At 39.2% G+C, this 21,954-nt stretch overlaps 1 protein-coding gene across 1 annotated transcript in view; it reads right to left on the bottom strand.

Annotated features, from left to right (window-relative positions):
• The window catches only part of TCERG1L (transcription elongation regulator 1 like), a 223,280-nt gene that overhangs the window by 183,667 nt on the left and 17,659 nt on the right, over positions 1 to 21,954 (bottom strand). The window contains exon 4 of the mRNA XM_038408237.2: positions 16,436 to 16,615. Coding sequence (XP_038264165.1) covers positions 16,436 to 16,615 — 180 coding nt within the window. The remainder of the gene's footprint in view (positions 1 to 16,435; positions 16,616 to 21,954) is intronic.

The following is a 21,954-nucleotide window of genomic DNA, read 5'->3' as shown; positions in this document are numbered from 1 at the left end:
CATCCTTCATTATGAAAGACGTTATTGGTAATTTCAGAAGATCTTTAGGTAAAACAATTAAAACTTAATAATGAAAGAAATAGATGGTTGTTTTTCCTTTTAAGAGTAAAAAGCACCTTAAGAAGTATCATCCAATTTCTAGAGACTTATTTAGAGAAGCTGAACATTCACAGATCGCAGTGGGTGTTTGCTCTCCAAGAATAGGAGAAAATTGACATTTGATAGTGGCTTTATATCAGCTAGAAAAGCAATCCAAAGACAAAATTACTTTTCAGATGTATATCTATGCCCAAGATTAGTTTGAGGAGAAAAATATCACTTTAACAACTATAGACATTCATTTGTTTGCTCCATTACACAGCATTAAAGCTGGGAAAATAATTTGCATTATTTTGTGATACAGTAATTTTATAGGAGACACAAAATTTATAATAGTGTAATAGCACCAATAAACTCAAGCAAATGATAACAGCAGTAATCAAAACAATTTATTAGGGCCTCTCGGAGTTTTGCTATGAAGACAGGATTTCATCTACACAGCCTTCAGAAGCGAGCCTCAAAGCCTGGGTCGATAGACTCAGGTTTGTGGGGCTTGGCACTAGCACTCTAAAAATAGCAGTGTAGACAGTGCTGAAGCCCACTCCCCTCTCTAGGCTTCAGAGCCCAAGCCACAACTTCAAAGCGCTGTCTACCCTGCTATTTTTAGAGTGAGCCCTGCTAGCCCAACTCTGTAAACCCTGCTGGGAGCTCATCTCTGTGGGCTGTGTGGATGCACTCACAGAGTCCGAGCTTGCAAGATGATGAGTGCCCTCAAGACCTACTGAAATCAAAAGGATGTAGTACAAGCTGACAATTTTTTTAATTTGTCTAAGCTGTCTAACTTCATTCCTCCATTATAACCCCCAAAAGATGTTTATCTTTGGCCAGATTAATCCAGCCTTATTCACATTGAGTAGGTCCAGAGTGAGTAAGAATGAATGAATCTGGCCCTGTGTGAGGAACTTGAATTTTAGGATTGCATGGGTAATTCCTTTGCTACTGAACCTGCAATAAGTATTCTGACAATTTTGAGTTGGCCATCAGTTTTGTTCATCACAGAGAAGGAAATATCCCTTCTAAAAAAAAGGTATCCAAAAATGCTTAGATAATTGTTGTTATAAAATCTTGTTTTTACTATCAGCAAAATTTGCTAATGAGGTAATCTGACAGACACGTGAAAGGCCATGTAGCAAACTCCTGGCATTAAGAGGTGTTTTTACATGTAATGTGGTTGGTTTTTAAGTTACTGATAGGAAAAATACTTTGTCACAGCCCAGCTGTTCTGTTGAAGGCTAAAACATTAAATTTAAACCATTAAGTAATTCTGAAAGCAAGAGAACAGGTGGCAAATGGTTTATATGGCAGATGGCACCCTTTTTAATATTTGTACTCACTGCTAATTTACAATACAAGAGTCCACAACTACCAACTCATATTTTACCTTTTTCACTTGAACAATTAGAAAACTGTAGGAGAAAGTATGAAAATAGACACCATAATTATTTTTAAAAGGATAGTTTTTCACTTGCCTTACTTGATCTTCATTCAATAAACATAAAGTCAGTAATTTCTAATTCCAGGACCCCTAATGTCCTCAAATCTGAATTAAATTCCAGAAGTTTATCACAATTTCAAGTTTCAATTTTTAAGTTAATTTAGTGCTCTTGAAGGATGCTGTCTTGACAGCACTCAAGAATGAATTCCTCTCTTTAACCATATAGTAGATTAAGCATAGGTGCTATAGTGCAGTTTTCCTTACTATAATTTATTGTATCTCTAGAGACAAATCAATAACATGTGTGCTGAGTTTAGCACATGGATCCTGTGATGGGGTGTACTTACCCCGCACTGGAAATGAAGGGGTTAAACATGTATTCTGGGGAGAGGAAGCCATGCCCCCTCACTCTTGATGAATATGTTCTAACTGGAGCAGCAGTATAAAAGGGAGTAGCTCAGTTCACCACCGAAGAGAGAGGAGACATGGTTCATGCTCCCACCAGGGAGCTGATGGAGACCCAGAGTGTGGAGGCCAAGCCCTCTGAGACCCGGACAGATACCCAGCTACCTGTGTACACCCAGGAGATCTTGGAACTGTGAAGAGCTCCACAACCAAAGACCCTGGACACCCATGGACCATACTGCTGGAGGACAGGATAGGAAGTAGCCCAAGGGGGTTGCAGGACCAGGAACTTAGTGTGTTTTGGTTGGATCCCCACTGACCCAATGGCTAGTATTCTCACTGCTGATAGGGCCCTGGGATGGGACCTGGTGGAGTAGGAAGGGCCTGGGTCTCCTTACCCCAACCACCACTCCTCTAGATGATGGACCATCCCCCACCAGCCATTAGCTGCGCAGCCCTGTGAGAGATGGCAGCCATATTGACTGTGGCCACCAGGCCTGGTTGCCCTGAAGCTAAAGGCATCAAGTGGACTCAGCCACAGGGCTGTAGAACCCCTTTGTCCACCCCAAAGGCTCAGCATAAGTGTATGTAAATAGTTAAATCAATAAATATTTAAGAAAGGGAAATAAGTCAACTGAAAAATGAAAACCTGATAATGAAATGAAATAATGAAAACACTGATAATAATGTAATTTCTGGAACATTTTCACTTCCCCTAAGACCTGTGGATTCATTCATGTCTTATCTACAACCTACAGCCATGTAAGCATGCTGTTGTGTGGATTATTAAGAATGAAAGGAACCTTTGGCAAGTGAACTACAATCAGAATATGACTACAAAACTTGTTCACAATTCAAATCTTGTTGCTATTCCTCCATCAATATGCTGTATTGCATAGATTCATTTCCCAATTTCAGAATTATATTAACAAGCTAATACTTTATTGTGCTGATACTTTGTATAGTAATTTTCCATATGTTTTGATTTGTTTAGTGGAGAACGTGGTGGGTGGTTACTGCAAGGTATGTAGCAAGAGACTATTTAGTTTTTCTTGAATTCAAATTGTTGAAATTGTCAGAAACAACTGTTAGGTAGATTTTCTGTCTTTGAAGTGGCTCAGTCATTTTCAGAAGCAGACATTCACACTTTGAGCACTGTATTAATTCCAACAGGTGAAGCTGCTAGTATGGTGGCTATAATCTAGATATTATTCAATGCCTTACCTAAGAAGTTGGTCATGATTAGTGGAATTTTATTTAATTTCATCATGCATCAGGATATGCTGTGTGCCAAAGTAAGTTTAGCAATGCTTGACGATATATTGAAGGTGAATTTCATCATTTCAAGAGTTCTTAATTACCAAAACTTCTGACCACTTTTAGAAGAAGTTGAATCAAATATTTGGGATGGCTGATGTACAACAGCACCAGACCGCTAAGTCAAGACCATATGTTTTGTTGCTTTGTACAGTGTATGAAAGGTATCACATTGTTCTTTGTTCAGAAAAAACAAAATTATCCAAAACTAGCAAGTTTGCAATTGGTAAGTGACTTGATCTTTTTTTGCATAATCCACTCAACACTTCAATGTACTATATGTAGAACATCAAGTTTGAAGAACGACGAGTTAAACAATCAAATCTCATTAAAAGAAAATGGACCTCAAAATTATTTTTCAACAATGGAAAGCTAGGAGTATTTCACTTCGTTAAACATAAACATAAATTCCTTTCATGGACAATACTGGAAACAAAAGAGTGATCTAGTCATATTAAGCTACAATTGGGAAACTGTTGGAAATATTTTCAAGATGGATTCTTAAAAGCTAGCAAATATACTACAATTCATCAGGTCTCAACATGCAGATATGTCTGAAGAAGATCTCTGCATTATGGGTCTTGAGTGGCTATATAGCAAGAAGCTTAAGACAGAGATAGTTGAGTTGCAGGGGAATTATCTGGAAAAACCAAAATGGAGACCTCAGTTCCAAGCTGGAAAATATTAACTATTATAAGACTATTCCCTTTAATCAATGAACTTCCTGAAGTAAAATGTCAATTTGGATTAATACTTTATTCAATAAAAATGCAGTTTTGATCGAGCCAAAACCATTCACAAATTTGACCTGAATTCATTGAACAGTTTTGGCCAAAAAAATGTTTGGGGCTAGTTTCACATGGGAACTAGGTGCCATTCACCAAATGGTCAGAGGAGGTTGTAGTAGTACCACCTCCCACCTGTCAGGAATCAGGGCCTGCAGTAAAGCCAGTCTCTGGAAAACCAACTGGGCTGCCTGATTGATTTGACAAGTCAGCAGAGCTGCTCTTAAGCCCAGCAGCAATTCAAGAGCTGCTCAGAGCATTTGCCTATGGCTGTGATATCTCTTGTGCCTGGTTGTTCCCAGCCCTACTCCTGCCTTGCCTCATTCCAGGTAACCTTATCCTGACTCTGGCTCTGACTCCGACTGTGTACCTGGGCTCTGACACTTAGCTTCTGAACCTGGGATCCAATTCTTGGCTACTGAAGCCACTAGGCACAAACACCTGCTCTAACCACAAGGCACAATAGCCCATTCCCCAGTCTTATACCCACCTTATAACTTATCTTTATGTTAGGGCACTCACATGGAATGTAGAATATTGCCAGATTATTTTGTTTTTATGAAAAAGGGGAAAAAAACTAGCCATAGCTTTACTGATGACCTTCAGTTCCCCACACACCTATCAATAATTTTATAACCATAAACTTCATCAAGTTAATTAATTTCTGATGCAAAAGCAATTAAGAAATTATATGAGACCAGCATATGAAGTACAGAAAACTATAAAACAAGCCTAGAATTGAAATGCTGTCCTCCAAAAGTCAATAGCAGAAGTCTCACTGACTATTGGACAGCTTCCTCTGAACTTTGGGCACATAATGTGATGCTGAGCAACTTTTGTAATTTCTTGGCACACAGTACAAAATATTTGTCATTGCTGCACTGGCTGCATCCCTATCTTGAAAGGATCATGTCAAGAGACAGTCAAAAGGGTGGGTCATTATCAATGTGCATTCAGTCCTTGGTTCACTAAGAATGTCATTTGTATTTCTGCTTTTTCTGATGTTGACATTTGTCCACAGAAAATGGACTAAGGCCACCTATTCATATTATATTGCCTAATGAAAAGCCATTCATTGGTAACAGCTTGTGACTACCACTTGTGGCCTTGGATAGAACTACCTACCAACATGTGAAAGGCTTTGTTATCCATGATCAATGGCTTAAGGTTGAATGGGACTGATTTTCTCTATCTGTACCTCTTAAATAAAGGTTTCAGAGTAGCAGCCATCTTAGTCTGTATTCGCAAAAAGAAAAGGAGTACTTGTGGCACCTTAGAGCCTAACAAATTTATTTGAGCATAAGCTTTCATGAGCTACAGCTCACTTCATCGGATGCATTTGGTGGATACATCCGATGAAGTGAGCTGTAGCTCACGAAAGCTTATGCTCAAATAAATTAGCTAGTCTCTAAGGTGCCACAAGTACTCCTTTTCTTCTCTTAAATAAAGGTACTACTTCAGATGTGATAGTCAGAATGAAAATAGTTATTCTTTATCACATTTCTTGTGAAATCAAAGTAGTTTTTCTTTTTTGGCTGTATAGAGCTCTCTAATATATACGCACACTCGAAAGACAGTGCTTTCCTACTCAACAGACCAGTCCCTCATGTTTTCCTTTCACATCTAAACCATGGTCAGGGCTGTTAGTTTATGAAGTTTGGATAAGAATGAATTTGAGCAGTCAGTTGCTAGATCTCCCCTCTAGGCCACTGAATTTCAGTCTGTCTTTTGTATCTTTTCCAGAATATTTTGGAGTCCAGCTGACTCCATGAATCTTTAGGGACTAACCAAAATGTAACTATCACTTTGGCTCTATCACAGAAATAGCATTCAGTCTTAGCACTGCTTTATGTTTACCCTCACAGACTCTCTAACATCTGAAGGGACCATCATGATCATCTAGTCTAATTACCTGTGCATTGCAGTTCACAGAACCTCATCCACCAACTCCTGTAGACCTATAACCTCTGGCTGAGTTTAAAGACTTCAAGTTACAGAGAATCTACCACTTATATTAGTTTAAACCTGCAAGTGACCCATGCCCCATGCTGCAGAGGAAGAAAAAAAAAAACCCTAGTGTCTCTATCAATCTGACCCAGGGGAAAATTCCTTCCCTTCCCAAATATGGCAATCAGTTAAACCCTGAGCATACGGGCAAGACCCAACAGCCAGACACCTGGGAAAGAGTTAACTCTTCAGAGTTCAGAGAATTATCTAAAACCTATGGAGATCATTTTGTAATTATATAATCTTGAGACTTGGAACCGGTAAAATAATCTCATTGTTTATATCAAATATATTTTCTCATTTTTAAAGACTGTCATCCAGATTATCTGATTTGAGTGAAGTGCACTCAATACTGGACCAGGTGATGCGGGGTAACTGTGGTTTTAAAAGTTTCAGTGGTAGCTGTGTTAGTCTATACCAGCAAAAAAAAAAAAAAAAAAAAGGAGTCCTTGTGGCATCTTAGAGACTAACAAATATATTTGGGCATAAGCTTTCGTGGGCTAGAACCCACTTCATCAGATGTATGAAGTAAAAGATACAGGAGCAAGTATAAATACATGAAAGGATGTGGGGTTGCTTTACCAAGTGTTAGGTCAGTCTAAGGAGATAAATCAATTAACAGCAGGACACCAAGGGAGGAGAAATAACTTTTGCAGTAGAAAGAGAGTGGCCCATTACAGACAGTTGACAAGAAGGTGAGAGTAACAGTAGAGAGAAATTAGTATTGGGGAAATTAAGTTTAGGTTTTGTAATGACCCAACCACTCCCAGTCTTTATTCAGGCCTAATCTGATGGTATCTAGTTTGCAAATTAATTCCAGTTCTGCAACTTCACGATGGAGTTTGTTTTTGAAGTTTTTTTGTTGAAGACTTGCCATTTTGAGGTCTGTTACTGAGTGACCAGAGAGACTGAAGTGTTCTCCTACTGGTTTTTGAATGTTATGATTCATAATGTCAGATTTGTGTCCATTTATTCTTTTGTGTAGAGACTGTCCGGTTTGGCCAATATACATGGCAGAGGGGCATTCCTGGCACATGATGGCATATATCACTGTAGGGGCAAGGTTGCAGAAGATTGGCAAGGAGCTAAGTGGTGGACTAAGTATGTGACTGGATGGAAGTGGAGGATGCAGGCAATTTCAATTAACTTTGTCCGACAGATCCTGCCAAAAGATATGTAGCATAGCTCAGCATATTTTTGCCTGTAAACAAGTCAGTTTATGTAATAAGCATAAATCGTACATATAAGAATGTAGCCAGCTGTGACCCCATGTAACCCCGAGATAAGCGCAGAGAATATAGCGACGTAGAGAACTCCCCCCGGCGGAGTCCTGCCTGGTCAGCTGTCCCAAACGGCCAGAGTCCCCTGCAGCCCCTCCGCGCATTCTAGGGGCTCCCCATGCAGATTGTAGCATAAGTTCTTCCTTCTTTCAATAAAGCATAGTTTACTATTCTTAGGCCTGAGTGTCCTCCTTTCACTGGTATCTTTCCCCCCCAGCCCTTGTGGGCACAATCACATTAATAGATGTGCAGGTGAACGAGCCCCAGATGGTTTGGCTGACGTGGTAGATCCTATGATGGTGTCCCTTGAATAGATATGTGGACAGAGTTGGCACTGGGGTTTGTAGCAGGGTTTGGTCCCTGCGTTGGTGTTTTTGTTGTGTGGTGGATAGTTGCTGCTGAGTATTTGCTTCAGGTTTGGGGGCTGTCTGTAAGCAAGTACTAGTCCATCTCCTAAGGTCTGCGAGAGTTAGGCATTGTCCTTCAGGATAAGTTGTAAATCTTTGATGATGCGCTGGAGAGGTTTTAGTTGGGGGCTGAAGGTGACAGCTAGTGGCATTCTGTTATTTTCTTTGTTGGGCCTGCCCAGTAGTAGGTGACTTCTGGGTACTCTTCTGGCTCTGTCAATCTGTTTTTTCACTTCACAGGTGGGTACTGTAGTTTTAAGAATGCTTGATAGAGATCTTGTAGGTGTTTCTCTCTGTCTGAGGGGTTGGAGCAAATACGGTTGTATCTTAGTGCTTGGCTGTAGACAATGGATCGTGTCATGTGTCCTGGATGGAAGCTGGAGGCATGTAGGTAAGTATAGCAGTCAGTAGGTTTCTGGTATAGGGTGGTGTTTATGTGACCATTGCTTATTAGCGCAGTAGTGTCCAGGAAATGGACAGCTTGTGTGGATTGGTCTAGGCTGAGGTTGATGGTGGGATGGAAATTGTTGAAATCATGGTGGAATTTCTCAAGGGCTTCTTTTCCATGGGTCCAGATGATGAAGATGTCATCAATGTAGCGCAAATAGAGTAGGGGCATTAGGGGACGAGAGCTGAGGAAGGGTTGTTCTAAGTCAGCCATAAAAATGTTAGCATACTGTGGGGCCATGCGGGTACCCATAGCAGTCCCTCTGACTTGAAGGTAGAAAATTGTCCCCAAATGTGAAATAGTTATGGGTGAGGACAAAGTCACAAAGTTCAGCCACCAGACTTGCCATGATGGTATCAGGGATGCTATTCCTGATGGCTTGTAGTCCATCTTTGTGTGGAATGTTGGCGTAGAGGGCTTCTACATCGATAATCGCCAGGATGGTGTTTTCTGGAAGATCATCAAAGGATTGTAGTTTCCTCAGGAAGTCAGTGGTGTCTCGAAGATAGCTGAGAGTGCTGGTAGCATAGGGCTTGAGGAGAGAGTCTACATAGCCAGATAATGCTGCTATCAGGGTGCTAATGCATGAGATGTTGAGGCATCCAGGATTCCCAGGTTTATGGATTTGGGGTAGCAGGTAGAATACCCCTGGTCGGGGCTCTAGGGGTGTGTCAGTGTAGATTTGTTCCTGTGCATCTTTAAGGAGTTTCTTGAGCAGATGGTGTAGTTTCTTTTGGTAATGCTCAGTGGATCAGAGGATAATGGATTCTAGAACCAGTCAGCGACCAACCTGGTCCCCACAGTAAACTGTAGCAACTCAAAGACTACTCTCCTTTACACATGGTTTCCCACATCTCCAACTGGTTGTTCTGATAAATGAGGATAGCCAGAGTGGAGACACATCCCAGATCCGTACTGTTTCCTCAAGAAATCTGCTGTGTTCCAGGGGCCAGGAGGGAGTGTCTAAACTAGCTCTCCATCAGCCATGGACCACCCTTAGACAAGAGAAATTGGTAGAAGACCAGTTAAACTGGCTTTTCAGCTGCTAGGGCAGCTCAGCGCTCCTGGAGTTGGACTGAGAATTTGGCCCAACACATTCTGGTATATAATATAAATTGACATTGTGCCAGACTATAGGTACAGCCTATAAAGCAGGAGCTTTCAATAAGCAACCTCATTTCAACATAATCCCCAACAGAAAACAAAATAGCTGTTTTAATTTTAGTCAACAAAGACAATTTGAATATTCGCTTTCCCCACATAAGAAAGGAATATTTAAAAAAAAAATAAAAAAGACCCGATAAATGTAAAGACAAACCTGAAAGGCTAGCATTGATTATTAAAAACAAAGTACTGTAGTGCAATCTCTTTATCATGAAAGTTGAACTTACAAATATAGAATTATGTACAAAAAACCCACATTCAAAAACAAAACAATGTAAAACTTTAGAACTACCAAAAAAGAAACTCAACTTTCTGCTGGTGGCATCTGACTCAGATGATGAAAATGAACATGTATTGGTCTGCACTGCTTTTGATCATTATTGAGCAGAACCTGTCATCAGCATGGATGCATGTCCTCTGGAATGATGGCCGAAGCATGAAGAGGTATATGAATCTTTAGCACATCTGGCATGTAAATATCTTGCAAAGCCAGCTACAACAGTGCCATGTGAATGCCTGTTCTCACTTTCAGGTGACATTGTAATAAGAAGTGGGCAACATTATCTCCCATAAATGTAAACAAACTTGTTTCTCTTAGTGATTGGCTGAACAAGAAGTAGGACTGAGTGGACCTGGAGGCTCTAAAGTTTTACATTGTTTTATTTTTGAGTGCAGTTACATAACAAAAATACACACTTGCAAGTTGACTTCCACGATAAAGAGATTGCACTACAGTATTTGTATGAGGTGAATTGAAAAATACTATTTATTTTGTTTATCATTTTTACAATGCAAATATTTATAATAAAAAAATATAAAGTGAGCATTGTACACTTTGTATTCTGTGTTGTAATTGAAATAGATATATTTGAAAATGTAGAAAACATCAAAAATATTTTTAAAAATTCAACTTGTATTCTATTGTTTAACAGTGCGATTAATCGAGATTAATTTTTTTGAGTTAATCGCATGAGTTAACTGCGATTAATTGACAGCCCTACTTCAAAGCATTCAGAATCATAACAGACACACAAATTAGGAATTACACTGTATAACTAGTAACATTTTAAAACTTAGGTCTAGCAGAATTAACAGATGAAAATCAATGTTCATAATTATGTTAAGTGGGGGTGGATGTGTGAGGGTGCTTTCAGGCTGCAATGGATTTATATTCCTCTTCCTCTTAAGGGATGGAAAGCTTGTGTTGTGCTCCCCAATAATAATAAGTGCTGGTGTGGTTTTGTATCAGAACTGGAATCTTTGCTTTTTTTGGATTAGTCAAACTTCTTCATTTTACTAATGCATTACAGTGGTTCATGTTGGCTCACTGCCACTTGTTTCTACCTAAAGTGATTCTTGGTTGCAGTTGCTGGCCTTAAGGAAATGGCAGCAAAGTAGCATTCGTTGAGCTGGTATTTGTTATATATAACAAATATTGATATAATAGATATTGATATAATTCATTTCAGGTCGGTGCCAGTTTCTGGAATGCACAAATTTTGCCCTCAGTTCCACCCCCACCCCTATGGAAAAGAACTATGCTGGGCTCTAGCCACCCTTACCAACATATTTCATCTCCATCTGAATCATTACCACCACGGTCAGCTTAGTGGAGCTCTTACTCACATACCTGCTCTTTACTTACCGTGGCCATTCACTCTTCTTGACTGGCATGAACCTACCGTTCCAAAGAGAAATTTTACCTTCAGATCAGTAGAATTTCTGCCTGTCACAACTAAGGCCCCTGCATGCCTAGGAGGGAAACAATTTACTAATCTTTATCTGATCCAGGTAAGTGCCCCCCACATCCCCCAAAAAACAAATAAAGGGTAAACTTTAACCAGATTCCACCTCCAAATAAGTACCCTCTTTAGTTTCTGAGATCCAATCAGCCAAACATATCATCTCCATAGCAACCATCCTGTGCTAGAGCGGGATTGTCTGTGTCACACTGTAAATCCAATTTTGAATTAGGGCCTCCGTTTTCTATTATGTGCTCAACACATGCCAAAGGCAAAACACTGATTTATTCCAAAAGGTACCCGGCCCAATAAAGATGCTCAATACCTCATTGAAGGAGCATCATGGAGGAGACATCACTGAGCAACTTTGATTGTATCTCAACTGCTCCCCTCCTCAAAACAAAGCTTTTTCTATACAGGGGCACCAACATGACTGGTGGGTCTCCACCTTCTCAGCCTGAGCATATTGCAACAAGAGGCAAAGGCTGTACTTAAGTGGTGCCATTCACTGCAGGGGAAAGCCAACCACAGCCATGTGTAAGTGGCACATGCAGGAGAAGAAGAAAGGAATGCCTGAAATATAGACATGCCTCAGACTCACAGAAGGTGTAAAACTCCCTCTCCTAGTCTGATATTTTGCTATTTTGCAAAAGTTTGGTAACTCTCAAGTGTAACTCTTAAGAGTACAGACATTGTGGTTAAGAACTTCCTTTGCTAAGCCTGTGTTAATTGCTTTCCTGCCATCTTGTCCCCAAAAGGAGTTAAACTAGAAGCCAGAGTTCCCACAGTGACACAAAACTCTAAAGGAGCACATGTAAGCAAGTAGGAGACTTGGGAGATCTAAAGCACTGGTGTCAGGGCTTGGGCCTTCTGGATTGCTCAGTCCCACGTCACAAGGAAGGGCTCAGACAAGAGGTCTGAGCCTGCAAGTGTGTCCTATAGATCCAGACCTAGAAAGGTGACCAGACTCTGCCCAGATGGAGTTGACTTAGAAGTATATGGGACACAGCGGATGGGTCCACTTACAACAGACTGGTGCCATACACAGTATGTCCTCTCTCATCACGTCCTCTTAGTGACATCATTATGGGGGGAACCAACCCATTATGGGGGGAACAAAACCTCTCATGTTGCTATTGCTGCCTTTGAATGGGTGTCTCTCTCTCTCTACTAACGGGTCTTATATCTTGCAGTGCCAGGTTCAAGACATTTGGGAAACGCAGGGAGGTCACAGGCAGGGGACTTGTATGAATCCGTATGGGTGCTATTTGTAAAAGGCTTCAGCCTTGGCCTAAGACTGCTCCCAATGAAGTCAAGGGGAATTTTACCATTCTATATGACTAATCTGACTCACTCTTGAAGGTAGAGAATGTTTCTTCTAATTCTAATAGCATTTCTGCTGCTTCTGCATTAAATTGAATCATTCCACTGTCCATCCAAGGAGAATGTGTTACAATTATGGCAACTGATATCTAGAAATGATATTATAGTGAGGACTAAAAGTGGGGGTCTTTTGTGTTATTTTTTCCCTGAGTCTTTTTTAATAATTTTTTCTTGGTTCCGGTTTTCAAACTTATATGAGATACCAAAGCTTATATCGTCATCTTCTCATAGAGATTTCTCAAATCAGAATTCTGGTTCAAAAGCCATTTCCACTTCTGCCCTCTTCCTATGTGTGTATTATCTTGGGAAGAACTATTGTGTTGTCATTTATGATTAGGCCGAGAGCTACGTGAAATTTAAATCAGTCCCTATTTAGGATCCTAAAGAGGAGCAGGCTGCATTTTAAACATCTGTTTTCATTTTGAATTTTGAATAACGTAAAAAAAATTCTGTTTTTGCTGCTTCCGAGTTTCCCTTGTTCTAAATTTATCACTTTAAACCCCTAGAAAACCATATAACATGTCTATTAAACCATATTTCTCATTACATATAAAATGTTTCTCTTTTAAATTATTCATATTTATTTTAATTATTATTATAGAGTTCTGACACTAAAAATCCTTTTTATGCTGAGGGATCTGAGGGCTTGGGAGTTTTTCCTCCTTTTTTATTCAAAAGAATTAATTCAATTTGGCATGAATTCTGTAGAACATGAATTTTTACAGGGCTTAATTATTTCAATTATGAATTACATTTTAGTAGGCAACACAGCTCAACTATTTAGTTGTATAAACATCAATATGAAAAACTTGCTTAAAATATAAATGCAATTAATTATAATACAAAAAATTCACTGGTCAGTTACTGTGATGGGGGGGAAAATGATACTAGTTGTCACAGGTGATCTACTCACCACTGGGTAGAGCCTCCTTCTGGCAATTCTGGGGATTAGCTCCACCTAGTTCAGCACCCCCTTTCTCCTCCTGTATCTTTGCAGCTGTCCTCTGGCTCATCAAGTTTCAGTGTCACTGCTTTATGATTCAGTCCTCCAATCAGCTCACATTGTGATTCCCCTTTTGGGGAAGTCTTTCAAAGTCTCTCTCCACAGGCAGTCCTCATGTCTGCTTCCCTAACTATATCACTCCCTCTGTGCCTCAGGTAGTCTTCCCATTCACTGCTCCATGCAATGTCACTCTGCAGTGGATGGTAGAGGAACCCAGGCCTGCCCTCTACTTTGGATTCCAGTACAGGGCCCTACAGTGAGCAATTACTGTCTGTGGCTATACCTTACTGCTCTTGCCCTTGGACTACTATTTAGCCTGCCTTTCATTCTCCAGATTTCCTAGGCAAACCCTTCTCAGGGGTTCCTATCCCACCCTCTTCCTTCTCCCTTACCTCAGGGAGGAAGCCTGCAGCCTTCCTCCCTGCAGCCTCCCACTCTGTTGACAGCATCCTGACTTTATAGAAGTCCCACCTGTTCCCGCATAGGTGAGCTTCCTTCTAATTAGAACCCTCTACACAGCATTTGCAGCATAATTGACTGATTGGGCCTGCCTGAGCTAATTCAACTCTCTCAGGGCCAGTATGGGTAGTATACTCATCACACTAGTGTAATAGCGCTGTCCAGTATAATTGATTATAGAGATTAGATTTAACAAGATAATGTTAAGGCTGATAACTTTAAAATGGATATAACATATTCTGCTATTTTTGAACTTTTCATGCAAATTATTTTTAACATTGCCTTACATAAACTTTATACAAGGAGAAAATGGAAAGATCATTAATTACCAAGTTACTTTATAAATCATACATGAGACAAGGAAAATACAATTGCCCCCAGGGTACACAAATTATGTTCTTTTAAAGATTTATTTTTCTTTGTGAACAATAAGTCATCCTTAATAAATGTCAATGCACTGATGTTTTTAACAGAAAGGCAGACAGCATTGTAAAGTATGTCCTACACAAGGGATTATCGGTATATTAGATTATTTTTCCTTGATGCTTTTCCAGTCATTAACTTCTGTGGAGAAATAGAAATGTAATTTTGTTCTTGACAGCAAAGGGCTACTTTTGACCAATTGACCATTTTTTTTTCCTGCAAGGGAAGGAAGTTTAATTTAAATTCAATATCTCATCCACTGTGTATTTCAATAGGAGAGATCATGAGTAGTCATTTTACAGGAGTTATGTGTACTAGGTATATGACTAAAAATATGCAGCATCTGCAGAGGATATAACTGATGTAATGAGAAGCAAATTCAGCTCACTCCATTAATATTTACATGGTAAGTTAGGCTGTCAAACAGGTGTTTCTTGCATTAGCCATTATGGGAATCTTTCTATAATTTTCTATATAAACACTACAAATTTATTTGCATTTCTGTGAACTCAGTCACAGAATGCCATATACAGTTTGAAAATATATGTGTCCCTTGTTAAGGCAATGGGAACAAGCATAAATAGAACAAAAACCTTAGACTCTGATCCAAAGTCCCTGGAAGTCAACAGGAGTCCTTCCATTTGGCTTATACTGAGTAAGGTTGTCCAAGATGGATACCTTCAGCCCCATCTCACTTTAGCATATTCCATTAAATCCCTTTCTACTGTGTTTTACATAAGCATATTGATAGTCTTTGCAAAGCAAACAGCATCAAATGTATGGGCTGACTGATTAATGTTTAGGTGAAATCCCAAATCTATTTAGCATGTTCAAGCACATGCTTTCAAGCTTGTCTGTCTTCAAGAAGCAACTATATACTCCACAGGAGAAAATACCCATAAAAAAGTAGTTTAGTGTGAAAGATTGATAATGGGATTATTGCTCAAACACTCAAAGCTTGATATTTGATATCCTATCAGCCTTTCATTTGTAAGGCAAGCAACAATTGTCCTAGCCTGACATGTTTATCATTGCAAAGCTGAGCCAGTTATCTAAATGTGATAGCTCCTTGGTTTGATAATATTCTATCATGTCTCTGGCAATCCATGCAGAGCATGTTAGTGCAACTGTAAATCAAAAGTACATTTCTTATGGTGACGTCTGCTTCTTAGAATACTTCAGTATTTCAATTCAAGAAACCTTTTCTCTAAAAGGATAGATCTGGCATGATGTGATTTTTTTTTCAGTACAGGAGAAGTATGACTCCTCTGTATTTAGATTCTTCTCAAAGAACCTGTTTTTAACTACAGACCTAGAGAACATAATTTTATATTTATATATTTATCTATATATATACATACACACACACACATACACACATACATCTTACAAGGATTTTAATGACCAGTGTGACCCAGGCTTTCACTAGAGATCTAATATGACATTGTTTTGATGAATTCAGTGGCCCTCTGTACCCCGATATACCCCAGTGCCCTCTGCCAATTAGCATCCAGATGTTCTTGAGTCACAGAGTATAACTGATTAATTCACCAAAAACTAACACTTTATTCTTAATCAACTCCTACTGTATGTCTAACAGAGGCCTTCCAATAGTAGGTGATTACAATATTGAGGGCCACCCAACCTGGCACAGATTTACAGTGCTTTCTCACTGAAGTAAACAGAGTGGTATGGGATAAAATTTAATTGAGATTTTGATCCCATATTTTTGTAGTGCATAAGAATTACATAACTACATGGAATGAGTTCATATTTGAGTTTCAAGCTCACCTCTGAATTTCCTCTCATTTGTGCATTTGAATCAAGCTGAATCAAAGTAGTGGCTTTATAAATGCATGGATCATTTTAAAATGACACCTCAATCAACACAATAATAATTGTTTTTCCCTCAGGACTAAAATACACAAACCCACATATATCACAAGCTGTTAAATCAATTCCTGCTCAACAATCATTTAACAAAAAGTATTTGTGACAAAAACCACACAACACACAGTCTCTGCATGATTCAGATTGAATAAAAGTGGCTACATGGTATCATAAAGAAAATCTCTTACCTGGAAAAGGTGAAGTCAAAACTGGTATTTTGACAGGTGACAAAGTGAGCACATGGCAAGGTTGGATACTTGTAGGTGATGGTCCCTGAAGTGCTTCTGAATCTACGGACACCATAGCAGCAGCAGCTAATGCAATTGTCTGATTATTGCCCACTTGTTTAAGGCTATTTTGGCAACCACCTATGGAAGAGTTAAGTAAAATTTGTTTTATTTTACATTTGAAACAAATATTTGTTGGCAAGTTAAGACACACACTCTATAAATAATAGTGTTTTTCAACATTACAATATAAGAAGGCACCAAATTGTCTTTTTTATTATTGCAATATTAGTAGCTTAGTCCTCCACTGGCTGCACATCCAGCCATTCAACTTAATTTAATGGGACATCAAGATGCATCAAAATTCTGTGTTAATACACTGGAGTGGTAGGTGTCATTTTACACAGTATAAAAGTTGCTTCACATTCTGACTCGCCCAAGGTCACACAAGACGTGTATGGTTGAGCCAGTAATTGAACCCAGATTTCCCAAGTCCCCAGGGAGCGCCTTATCCACCAGACCACCCTTAACTCACAGCTTTTGTTCCATAGACTGCTTTTTGTGTTATAAACATCCCTGTATAGTACATTTTTAAAACAAAAAATAATGCTTTCATGCTTTCAAATGTAGGTTCTAACATAAAGGAATGGTGATTTGTGCGTGATTTGAAAACATGTATATTGTAATTTACCTATATAGTTATCACAATCAAGTGAAGAGCTCTGGATTAGGGGGCACAATAGTAGCAGCTGCCGGCATTTGCCCCATCTTTGGCCTAGGGGAAAGTGCACTGAACCATGAAGAGACCCAGAATTCTAGTCTCACTGATTGGTGTTAATTCTGTATACTTTACTGTCCTTATAACTGAGCAAGGTCTCATACCCTATCTTATAAAGGCAGACAAGTATCATATGCTCATTTTACAAATAAAGTAACCAAGGGGTAGCATGAGGTCACTTCTGGAGTGGCTGTGACTAGAACCCAGATATCTAAAATGGTAAGTCTCGTCTACTTCGCTATGCTACTTTTTAGGATGAATGTGCTAAATCTTTGTACTTGGCTGTGATATCTGTAACTACTAGGTCACATTACCATCAGAACTAGGAACGGAATCCTGCTTGGGCTCTACATTCCAGTATTTCCTGACTTTTGACTTTGCAATCTGAACCATTTGTATTTTTTTAATATTACCTACATCTACAGGACTATTCTCCTGTAATTATAGGCATGTAATTGCCATCAATGATACCAAGTTTCATGTACATAGAAGCATTGCCATTGGAAGCACTCTATCCACAGAGATCCCCCCTAAATGGGAGTTCCATTGGGCCTGAGAAGAAGAATGTACCCAGTACTAAGAAACATTTACCTTTAAAGTGTAATAAGCTTAGGGGAAGACCTTTAGAGCTCAATCACATCTAAGTATGTTAAATAAACAAGAAAATGAGTAGTAAAAATCCTAAGAAGGAAACCTAATTTGGCAAACACCAGCTGTTACCCTCTCTACACTGAGCTATGTATTCAAAATTAAGCAATCATTAGCTTATTATGTCATTTAGCAAATGTTTTCAGTTCACGTGGAAATCCTTTAGGCAATAAGAGCCAACTGGTAATTCTGCAAAAATCACTATTTAATTAGAGCTGTCACTTTAGGCATTTCACAGGTTTATAGCATTTCTTTTTCCAAATGAATTTGGAGACTAAAGGGACCCTTAGGGTCAGATCCTGGTACCTCTTGTGGCCATTCCCCACCTGCGTACTGACATAAACCACCTGAGGAACTGGGAGATGTAGCTATCTGGGTTCCTCTGGAGAACCCCAGGGTGGTGTGGGGCCTGCCTAGAAGATATTAGGATATACCTCTCCTGCCCCCAGTGGAGGGGGCTTGGCCAAGATAAAAGTGGAAAGGTCAGTGCCCCCTGTGTTCTGGTGGTTCCTGGCAGCTAGAAGAATCCCTTGCATCCATGTACAGCTCACACAACTTGGAGCAGTTCAGAGACTGCCCTGTGTTGTGCATTGTGGCCCCCAAATCAGGGGACATGAAGGTGGCCTTATACCACCACCCTTATGCCCCGCTCCACCACTGAACTGGGTACAGAAGGATTAGATCTGAGACTTTGACCTTTGATTCTTACTGTATTCTTACTCCAGTAGATTTCTAAAAAGGTAAAGTAAACCAGCAGCCAAATTTAACACAGGCACAAGAGGAGTCATTCCACTGAAGTCAACAGAATTGTGAATGTTTCGAATTTAGCTAAACAGGAAAGTGGGTTGTGTGGGTAAAGAGATTTCCTTCAGTATCAATATTTCCTAAGCTTGCACTCCCCTCTTTATTAGTCTTTGTCTGCAATGCAGATGTAAGCAAAATATTTTGCCAGAAAAATAGACTTTACAACATTAGTAACACATACCAAATATATACCATAGTCATTTCAAGTAATTTCTATTATTCCTGATGTTATTGTCAGTTCTAAGATATTTGCTATTAAAAAAACAAACACAACAAATAAAACAGCCACATGTAAGCCATATATAAGCACATGTCCTTGTTAGTACAACATGCACATAGGCCAGAGAAATAGTAACAAACACGAAAACAAAGTCTTTGATATTCAACCTGCAACAAATGAAAGAAAAATAGATTACATCTATCAGGGCCAAAATGGAAATATTCAAAAATGGCAAGTCAAACCATCTGATGGCAATGATTTTGTTGTTGTTTCTAACATTTCTTTCTGGGATCTCATGGGCCTATGGGTTAAGTTAATCAAATCTTCATCAGTAGTCTGCCCTTGGATAGAGAGTCTGTGTTTCCAATTCCAGGGATTTTCTGCTGTCACCAACACAACAGAAAAAATATCCTCTAACTGTTCATGGACTCTGACAAAGTATATAAAGAAAAGAGACTCTTCTACCAGTTTCCCAAAAGGCTGTTATTAAGCAGGGAGAATGGTCTCTTCTAGCTCGATTTTTTCATTAAAAAAGGATTCTGCAATATAAAGATACAATTCTCAAAATGGGTAAAGGAAAGAAACAAAACAACAGTATAGGCATTAGAACAGTGGGCAAACTACACCCTGCCAGCACCTTCTTAGCATATGCACAACATGCCTCAGATGGCACATGACCAGAATTATCACCAAATTTGGTCTGCTGTTTGGATCATTAGCTTAGAATCATAGAATACCAAGGTTGGAAGGGACCTCAGGAGGTCATCTAGTCCAACCCCCTGCTCAAAGCAGGGCCAATCTCCAATTTTTGGCCCAGATTCCTAAATGCCCCCCCAAGGATTGAACTCATAACCCTGCGTTTAGCAGGCCAATGCTCAAACCATTGAGCTATCCCTTTCCTAGCCCAGGCTAGGTACTAATGGAGAGTGTGACATAAATGCTGATCCATGCCCCCAGCCTTGCCATGAGCACATGTGGGTGAAATTAGTGAAGTGCTAGAAGTTTTCAGGACTTTGTTAACATTTCACCAATCACTTAATAAAGTTTTGGTGATTTTCCTGCCTTTGATGGAGTTTACTCTCTCTCTCTCTCTCTGGACAGTATTAAATCATTCCTGGCAGACAAGACGTATGTAAAAATCCTAATACATCATTCAGATAAAACTTTCTTCTCTGGAACATATCAGATTGTGCCAGATAGCAGATATTTTCAAAAACATTTCTTAGAATGACTGCTATAAGGTCAACACTCAGATACTTGAAAAGGTTGAATAATGTTCTACGCTATCATCAATATATGTTTGAGAAACAAAGTCTAAGCTTTTCAGTGAAGTTCACTTCTAAAAGTTTTTTTTTAAACCTAGAGATGGTTGCTTATCACAGAGGATTTCTATTTAAGTGCAAAAACACATTAATATGTTTCATAGTTGCAGCCGTGTTAGTCTGTATTCACAAAAAGAAAAGGAGTACTTGTGGAACCTTAGAGACTAACAAATTTATTTGAGCATAAGCTTTTGTGAGCTACAGCTCACTTCATCCGATGAAGTGAGCTGTAGCTCATGAAAGCTTATGCTCAAATAAATTTGTTAGTCTCTAAGGTGCCACAAGTACTCCTTTACATTAATATGTTGCACAGTTCTTCACCACACCTCTTTACAAGCAGGCATCCACCATCCTGCTACAAGATGTTTACCACAGGTTAAAGGGAAAATATTTGTGGGAGCCTTTTGTTAAAATGACGGCAGCACACTTATGTATGAAACAACTGAAGAACAAGATAGCGGGGCAGCCATAAAGACAAGAACAAGAAAGGACAAGTGAATCAACCAAAGATTAAAGAAAACAAGGGAGTAGGTAGATAACCCAGGTTCCACAGCAGATGCCATTTGATCCCCAAACATTCATTATATAGGCAATTACATGGTAAAGTGTCTAGACACACAGCAGACAAAGACTAACTGTTCCTGTTAGACATGCTTCTTTATTCTCTCACAGGGTTATCCATGTAGTTTTAGGATTCAGGAATTGTCCCTGCTTTCCTATTCTTGACCTCATGTCCATCTGACCGTTCAGACATCCTGAAGTTCTGATTACAGTTCATGCATGGTGTGTTTAAAGAATGAACCATTATTCCTAAAGACCTACAGGACTAACCAGCATGAGGAGCCATACTACAGAGCATACCACAGATTCATGACCTAAATGGAGCACAATTATCCCACTTTTTCTCTTCCTCAATAGCATACCTCTTCCATTCACATTATCTGTATGTCATGGACAAAGTCAATGAAACAAGATTCTGTGCTGCTGTTTTGTCTGCCCAATGTCCTCCCAACCTCATGTTCCTTTTATGACTTCTTTCTCTGCAGCCATAAAGGACATATCAAAATTTGCTCTCTCATTATTGCTACTACTAACAGTTACAACCATTACATTTTTTCTCTAGGATCAACAGAAAAGGCTTTTTCTTTTCTTTAACAAAACAGAAATAAGGATTTTGGATGCCACTGGAATTTACAGGTTCAGTCCTATCTGAAGAGGGCAATTTCAGCTCTTCTTTTAAAAAAAAGTTCTTTGTACTATAGAATCTCAGTGTGCAAATTAACTGATTAAAGTCATTTTAAAATGTTCTCCAGTTTTACAGGCTTACAGTCTTTTTTTTCTTAATTCTGCCTACAATGGACTTTTATAAAAGATCTTTCTCATAAGATCAACCGAAAAAAATTAAAACAGCAAAATCAAGTCATTCACAAAGAAAAGTAAATTCTGTGATTGCATCAAGCAGCAGAGGTGCTAGAACAATTTTTATGGTAGGGGTGCTGAGAGCCATTGAACCAAACTGTAAACCCTGTTTATAGCGGAAACCATTTTATGCAGCAGTACTCCCAGCACCCCTAATTCCAGCACTTATGTCAAACAGTTAAAAACCATTGGAATACTTCAGTCATCTAGGAGGGGTGGAATAATTTAAATCTAGCAGTATAGTGCTCCTTGCAACTTGCTTTATATCTGTTCATTAGGATGGGTGAAA

The sequence above is a fragment of the Dermochelys coriacea genome, chromosome 7 (assembly GCF_009764565.3).
Source record: "Dermochelys coriacea isolate rDerCor1 chromosome 7, rDerCor1.pri.v4, whole genome shotgun sequence".
Classification (NCBI taxonomy): Eukaryota; Metazoa; Chordata; order Testudines; family Dermochelyidae; genus Dermochelys; species Dermochelys coriacea.
Note: the sequence above shows the minus strand (reverse complement) of the source record. Positions and strands in the feature narration are given on the sequence as shown.